Here is an 8,371-nt window from a genome sequence, read left to right on the forward strand (position 1 = left end):
CTGTTTCCCCGAGCACTACCAGGAGTGACTAGAAATAACGGTCACAAGCTGGCAGAGGGTAGATTTAGGCTAGATATCAGGAGGCACTACTTCACGGTCAGGGCGGCTAGGATCTGGAACTAACTTCCAAGAGAAGTGGTGCTGGCTCCTACCCTGGGGGTCTTTAAGAGGAGGCTAGATGTACACCTTGCTGGGGTCGTTTGACCCAGGTACTCTTTCCTGCCATGGCAGGGGGTTGGACTAGATGATCTGCTCAGGTCCCTTCTGACCCTACAAACTATGAAACTATGAAACAGTATGAGTGTCCACAATTTTACAAGCATTTAGCAATTGTCAGCATCAGATGTGATGGCGGAATTGTAAATTGCCTTGCTATAGCCCCAAAGGCATGATTCTGAGCCTTGCTGTGGGCTTGTATATTTGATTGTCCCCCATCAACCCAGATATTAATGGGTACCTGCTCACTGGGACTTGGGAACAAAAAGCAGCTTGGTGGGATGCTAGTCACTTCGTGCTCGTGTGAGCTACTGACTACAGAAATTGGTATGCCTTGGCCATCTGGGCTCGGGTGGATTCCAGCCCTTTTGTTTTTTGATCTTGTCATAGACAGAACATTTTACCGAGTTGATTATAAACTGGCATTGAAGGCTGTTTGATAGTTATGCTTATAAATTTAGTTTTGTTAAGACAGATTACCTGGCCCATGCATTGTGCTTTTAACCTGAAAAAATGTTTACTTGACTGTCATCTAAACTGTATTAACCTTTGCTTTTGCGAGGGCCTAAATGTCCCATATGAGTTGCATGTTCCAATAAAGCTATTGATTTTTTGATTTTTTCTTAATGGATTTCTCCCCTAAGGTATCACTAAATTGAAATCAAATTTAGATTTGTGTCAAAGTATCAGTAAAGCTTTCAGATTATCTCTATGTGTTTATTTTTTGAAGTATCTGTTACTCAGTAAAGTGGTTTGGGGGACAAAATAGAATTTCAAATCTATGCACAGATAATTATCCAATTTACTTCAATCTAAGACAATCTCCCAATTATTAGAGTCTACATATGGAACTTTTATACATTTTTATAATTTTCCAGGTATAGAATCTAATTATTTGTTCCCCTCCCACTGCTACAAAAAGAAAAATAAACCTGGGAGGGTCAAGTGGCCCCCCCTTCTTCACCCTGCAGCCCTTTTCATCCTCCCAACTCCCCCTTAGTGTCAGATCCTGCACTCCTTGAGCACATGGAAGTAAGGCCAATTTGAAAACACTGACTTTGAAATAAACATGTATATATAGTGGTGTTTCATTTTGATCATGGAACAATGTGGATTTTGGGTTACTTTTTTAACCTGAAAAGTGGGGATTTTTTTTAAATCAGAGAAAACCAGGATCCCTGCTGATCAGTACGTATATATCCAGATACCACCCCCACAAAGGAGCCATATGTTAATTAGCCCCTCATTCATGACTGGAACCAGATGTTCTTGTTGCAAGTCCTGGGATCCTCCAAAAATGTATATGCAGATGGGGCATATGGCAACCTTGTCTGGCTTCACCTTATCGGGGCAAGGCAACACTAATCATAATGTGACAGACTGAAGGGTGAGGGCAAAACAGAGATTCTAGGTGAACTGTTTGGGGGCCCCCTTTGGTGATGTTTACCAGACATTTCAAGCTGATGAGGAAACAAGAATAATTGGAAATGGGAAAGAAAGACCCAGCTCAGCTGTTGGAGTGAAGATGAAGTTGAAATGTAGTGGCTGACACGGACTTGAAAAAGAGTTGGCACTGAGGGGGTTTGAGCACAACAGACACTATGATATCTTATTCAGGCTGCATTAACCTGTCTTTGTGATGTGTTCCCATCAGCATCTCAACCTTTTTGGCTAAGGTTTTGCTAAGGTTTTTGGCTAAGGTTTTGGCTAATGTTTTGCTAAGATCAAACATAGCATTTTTGGCATCACAGGGGGAGTGTCAGGGCTGGATCTGGCCCTCCCAGTGCTGGCCTGGTATTGCAGTACCTCCAGGCCTGGTGTCAGCTCTCTGCAGAGTGAACATGCATTGGTTTTTTTTAAGGGCCTTACGTGTGTGTGTGTGTGTACATGCGCACATGTGCATACACAAAAGGCTCCTATCAGTATGTTTGCCCAATATGGGCCATATGTTTTATAGTCATGCTCAGTGTTGGTTGCATTTAATCAGGTTCATAGGTGGTTTCTATTACTGAGCACCTCCTGCTTTTGGTAGCAGTTTAATGACAGACAATTTATTTAATGTGGTATCTTTGTATGCAATTAAAAGCTGAGGGTTTTTTTCCTTCATGCTGTTTGGGGGAAAGCATCGTGTATTCAACTAAATATGGTAGTTATTCTGGGAAAACCATTTTTTGTTTTTAATTTGAAACATTACAATTTAAGAGACTAATGTAAGTCATACTGCAACTGTCAAATGGCAAAAGGTTATAAAGTGCAAGGCAGGCATTCAAAATGCAAACTCATAAATAAAGAGCCTCAAAATCATGTGGGATTAATTTCTTTAGCATAATAACTTTCTCTTCCCTCAGTTTCATGTTTCTTAGTTTTGATATAGATAACATGCAATAATAAATGAACTGTAATATTAATTTCTTTATGAGAGAGCTAAACTGAGGTCTAACTTGAGAAAAGTGACTTAGAACATAAATGAGAGATCTGAAATACTAGAAAATACATAAGCCAGTGCTAATTAATTGCACAGTCACAGAAGATGCTAGTGACTCACATAATGCAGGGAAAGTGTGGACTGTTGTCACAGAAGCAATCGTTTTAGAAGCCACATACTAAAGAATCTGCTTTCCCAGAAAGAAAGTGTGTGGACTGAAAAGAAGTTAGTTTTCACTATTTAAATTTTGATGGAAGTTGACACTAATTACTACCACATGCATTGTGCCCTTTAAATAGTTTAGTAAAGGATCAAAGCCAGAAATACAAAAAATTTTTTGGAGTTGATCATTCTTTGACTTTCTGGAAGTTGTTATAAATGAATTTTTGAACTTATGGAAACAGGATGCCAGCTAGTATTATACCTTCAATTGGTGCTATAGCTATCACACAAGCAAGGCTAAAGTATGATACAATCCAGTATACATTCAGAAAGCAGGTGTTCTGGAGAAGGTTCCTTTTCCCATATTCATATTCCTCTAAACAAGGCAAGAATGACAGTCATGGGGCAATCCTCTTTGGATGGCACATGGGTGATACAGGTTCTATCCTTGGCTTTGGAACAGACTTAAAGACTGAGTGGGAGTCTGGGGAAGCACAACCTCTGTAATGCTTCAATGGTCTGTTTAAAAAGCTTCAGTGGCCCTGCTTTTTCACATAGGTACTGCATGGCTAAACCATGCTAAAGATTTAGGTGTTCAATTCTTCTAGTGATCCAGGCTATCTTGGTACTGAGACAGATCACTGAACAGATATATATATCCTGATCTTTGAGACAATTATCTGCTGATAGGAAGTGTGTCTTACAAATATAAGGTGCCTGCCACCAGGATTTGTCATCTGAATGCAACAATTTAAGAAGCAATTTGATAATAAACCTCTGATCCTGCTTCTAAGCTATTCCTACTAGCTGTCTTCTCACTGAAGGAGGGGCTGGAGAAAAGCCCGTTTTCCCTGGACACAACTGGCTGGACACCATGGGTCTTGGAAGGGGAGGGAGCGGAAGAATGCGGGAGAATTCTTTGACCAAGCTGAAGTGGAATGCCCTTTAGGGAATGAACAATGTAAAAGTGATTGAAACGGGATAGCTTAGGGCTGGGGTGTCAGACTCACCTCATGCTCTGGATCAGATCTGGTCTGTGGGGCTTCTTGTGGACCAGATGAGCCCAACGTACATGGAGGCTCTGGCCTGAGGCACGTGGGCCTTGGCAGTGGCTCCAACTCCAGCTCCAGCATGGGGCTGTGGTGGGGCCAGCAGTGGAGGAGGTTGGACAAGAAGGCAGGCCAAATGGCTGCCTGCAGTGGTGGCAGCCATGTAGATGGACTATGCAGCCACAGGGCAGCTGGGGCTACATCAGCCCTTACTTGCCCTCCTGCCACTGATCACCATGTTCACTGAGCCCTGAGGGCCCCAGATTTTGCAGAAGGCTGCTCTCCCGGCCACCCCCTCAACTTCTGGTTGTCCACCAGTAGCCTGGCAGGTCCCACAGGCCACATGCTTTACATCCCTGGCTTAGGGAATGGGGAAAACAATAGAGCTAACTAAAGAGGATCAATCATAATCAAGAAATGTGTGATCTTTAGAATTTAAATTACAGTGAGGTCCTAATAATTGTAAAGCTAAAAAAGATGACTTAACCCAGCAGTTCCCAAACTCTGACAGACTGCGCACCACCAATGTACAACAATATTCCTTAACCACCAGGAAAGTTTTCAGTTCATCCTTACCACCAACAAATTTTTGTCATATAAAGTAATTATAATAAATCTGTCAATGCATAACACTGACAGGATGTCTGCGTACCACTGGTGGTATGCATACCACAGATTGGGAACTGCTAAAATCTTAACCAATATAGCAGCCTTATCCTACTCCTTTTCCTGCCTTTAGCATGGTGAGAAAGCAGGTGAAGCCTGAGTGAGTTTCAAGAAGGCCAAACATTAAATTGTCCTGTAGGGCATACCGCTGAGTACAACTTAGGGGAACTGCAAATTGCATTGGGGGCTGAATGAACTTGCTCTTGTTCTGGTTCTGAAGGAATACAAAGCCATCTTTTTGCCTCACTCTGTCAGTACTGAACACAACTTGATTAGAAAAGATAAGCTGGACTAAAAAGTTTAAATGAGAGGTCAGAATGGCCCTTTGGCTATCTGCCACTTGCTCTTAAAAATGCAAATACTATATAATAAAATGCTTGGAGTAGCTCCCAGAAAATGTTTCTATATTGTATATGATGCTCTATTTACAGATCAACCATGATCTGATCGATTTACAGATATGATCTATTTACAGATCAAGCATATTATCTTGGAGAAGAGATAACTTCTCTTGCTCCTGTCTGGCCAGGAAGCAATGGCGGCAGCTCCAGTCTTGAACCTGGAGATGCCACCTCTACAACCACAGCTTTCTGGCTGGGTGGGGCCATAGTGAGCATGTGCTCTGAGGCTGGAGCTGAAGCCAAACCTGGAGCCATGACTCAAGCCACTGGTGACTAGGAGGAGGCAGGGGAGGGGGCAGCATTCTCCCTTTTAAACTTTTCAGTCCAGCTTGTCTTTTCTAATCAAGGTGTGTTCAGTGTTGGGAGCAGCAGGCATTGAGGTGTGTAGGTGTGGGGGGAGGCACAGGTACCACATGGAGGTGGGGAGGCATTTGGGGTGCACACCAGGGAGAGCAGGGGATTGTGTGTGTGTGGGGGGGGAGGCATAGGGCACAGGCTTGGCTCTCCTTCCTTCCTGCCCCTCTGCTGCTGCTTTACCTGTCACAGAGGTAGAGGTGGGGGATTAATTTAAGGTGGCCTTCCAATAATTAGATTCTATACATGGACAATTATAATCAATTTATAAATTTTCCATGGGTAGAATCTTACTACTGGGGGGACATTTTAAATTCAGTGTCATCCTGGATTTGGGTAAACATGGCATTCTACAATTCTTCCATGTTAACAAACACTTCTTTATTTATCTACACCAACAAGTTCTCACATATTTGGGAGGTCTGATGGCAGGACTTCGAGAGAAGAGTGGAATCCAGACACTTTTCAGCCGTTGTGGGAACCTTCACGTGTGAAGTGACTTTTCAATCAGGGGCCAAGACCTGTCCGTTGTACTGTGAGACTAGAGAGCCTGTAGCCATGATAGAGGTAAGCAAGGAGGTAGCTGAAACAAATGGTTGAATCTTAAAAAAAATAATGTGAAGAATGTTTAATTCTGTTTTGTCGTTATCTTGTATGTTTTTTTTTGTTCCAGGAGTGCTCTTAAGCTTTCTGCTGTCCCCCAGCTGCACTTCTCTACATCTACATTTGTTACAAAAAGTATGTAGTTGTCTTTTTCTTGCTATATTTGGAATTTTACTTCCCTTTGTTGCAATCAAACACTTTATCCATCATACAGCATCTGTTGTATTTGGATACTCAGTTCCAACTGAGATAAATAAAAGCACAGTGTGGAGTATGCTTTATTTAAAGAGGTGCCTACTAACAAATCTTGTCATGGGTTAGCTATGAAAGTATCAGAGCTTTCTTCTGTTATTAAAAACATGATTCAGAATGTCAGGGGTGGGAAGAGAGCAGCTCTCCGAAATGCTTTATGTGGAAAAGCTTGTTTTAAAATGTGGCCACATAGGCATTTTAAGAATACAGTGTCTAATAATCAATGACTAAATACATAGGCCACTTTTTAAATGAAAAAATATTTATAAATTTAAAAAGAACAAATGAAATGTGCATTTCTTCCATTTATATCTAGTTATAACATTCCAGTATGCTGAGAACATTGTAAAGAATGCTATACAGAACAGTCTTTCAGTGCTTATTGCTACCAATTTCATTGACTTCAGTGGTGCTACTTGCATAAAAAATAATTATGTATATGTGTAAAAGTTACAGGATTTAGGCTGTAAATTTATCTTGTTATTGCTATTGAGCTCTTTTAAAAATATATGCTTCTTTTTATTTTGTCTTTGGCCTTTTACTGTGCATCAGTACTTATAGGTGCAATTAGTCTTTTGTCTTTTAAGAAATAAAAGTAGACCTCTGGGGGAAATGATAATAGTTCATTAGTTTGATTTGATCATTGCAAACCTAACCGTATGAATAGATAGAACTACCACTTTAAAAAGTAAGTGATGAATTGAGCTGCAAAATTTTCATTTTAATATAGAAATGAAACTTCTCAAGATTTCTAGACTTTGGAAAAGGAACCCATATTATCTGTAGGAAGATTTTTATTGATCTGACAGTACCTAGAATGACTGATCAATGAAGCTTAGGAATTAGAACAAGGCCCCTTGTTAGCCTTTCTGAAGGTCTTCAGAATATTCATTGAGATTTTTACCATTAAATTCAGTGCAGCAGGATTGGGCTGCAGATTTAATAAACTGACTCTTATTTCCCCCTGTGTAATTTGAATCTTATCTTGCTTCAGGTGAGGTCAAGGACAGAACTGCAGTCTCATCAATTACTATAAAATGGCCCCTTTTCTAAAAAATGATAAAAAGAAAATGCATTTATTATGATAGCACATAGAAAATGTACTTACACAGAAGAATAAGCAGATTCTTAAAACATCAAAGAAAAAACAGACTGTGCAAAATAAAAATAGGTTGTTGAAAACTTGTAATCCCTACTATGTACAAGTCTGCTTTTAAGTGAAAAGCTGCATTCTTTAGGTAGCTTTCACAGCACATTGTAAGTGGTAGGTTCAATATTTAACTTTGTCACTGGAGAAAGGATAGATGAACTGTGCCTCTGTTGTGTGACTCTTTGAATGCAGTAGTGTCAAATAATCAAAACATTTGCTGTTATTTTTAACAGCTAAACATCCATAATTCCTATTCTACAAGAAAATTCCTATACTACTACTATATAAACTCTTTCTATAGGGTGCTTTTTGGGCTATATTTGATACTTTTTGAATTTCAGGTAATTACTAAATGAAATGCTTGCAATTCATATTTTAAATTCAGGATTTTGCAGCTCAGCTTTTTTGTACGCTGTGTATTTATTTATAGGTATTCCATAAATGTACACACATATGTGCTTCTTACATACTGTGGGTATTCTCCATCACTGCAACCCCTGTGCTTTGGAGACTTTTGATAGATGGTAACAGATTAGCACTGATAATCAGGATCCTGGTTTTCCCTGATTAAAAAAAATCACAAATTCTCTCATAACCCTCTCCAAATCCTTGATTAAAATGAAAGGCAACCCCCACAGACCCCTGGCCCTACTGATGCCCCTCACTTCCCCCCCCTCCCCAAGTGCCCTGGCCCTGCTGGTATCCCTCACTCTCCCCCACAGCCCCCTGGCATTGTTCCTGCCCTCATTCCCTCCCCACAGCCACCCAGCCCTGCTTATGCCCCTCACTCTCCCCCAACAACTTCCCTGCCCCCCACACACTTCCCAGTGGGGAGCCCCAGAGGCCAGGGCTGTGGGGCCAGGGACCCAGGTCCACAGCCCCTGCCCCCAGCAGGAGGTGGCAGCTGCTGCCCTGGAGCAGAGCCCAGCTCTCCCCCTGCTGCCTGCCTGCTGCGGGCTTGGGTGGGGAGGGGCTGGCTCCCTGCTGCTGTGCACACTCTGGGGGGGGCAGAGGGGACCTGTGCCCCCCAGAACTGTCCGTGGGGTGGGGGTGGGGGTGGGGGAAGACTGCCTGCTGCAGGCTTGGGATCCCT

At 41.8% G+C, this 8,371-nt stretch overlaps 1 protein-coding gene across 12 annotated transcripts in view; it reads left to right on the forward strand.

Moving 5' to 3' along the window:
• The first annotated feature begins 5,678 nt into the window (after window positions 1–5,678).
• Window positions 5,679–8,371, forward strand: part of LOC109299988 (collagen alpha-1(IX) chain-like) — a 96,994-nt gene continuing 94,301 nt past the window's right edge. For 11 of the 12 annotated variants that reach the window (XM_019520538.1, XM_019520537.1, XM_019520544.1 and 8 more), the window contains exons 1-2: window positions 5,679–5,852; window positions 5,947–6,015. In XM_019520538.1, coding sequence (XP_019376083.1) covers window positions 6,014–6,015 — 2 coding nt within the window. In that variant the 5' untranslated portion in view covers window positions 5,679–5,852; window positions 5,947–6,013. The remainder of the gene's footprint in view (window positions 5,853–5,946; window positions 6,016–8,371) is intronic. The other variant, XM_019520539.1, reaches the window with a different exon arrangement.

The sequence above is a fragment of the Gavialis gangeticus genome, unplaced genomic scaffold, assembly GCF_001723915.1.
Source record: "Gavialis gangeticus isolate Ggan-Ray unplaced genomic scaffold, GavGan_comp1, whole genome shotgun sequence".
Classification (NCBI taxonomy): domain Eukaryota; kingdom Metazoa; phylum Chordata; order Crocodylia; family Gavialidae; genus Gavialis; species Gavialis gangeticus.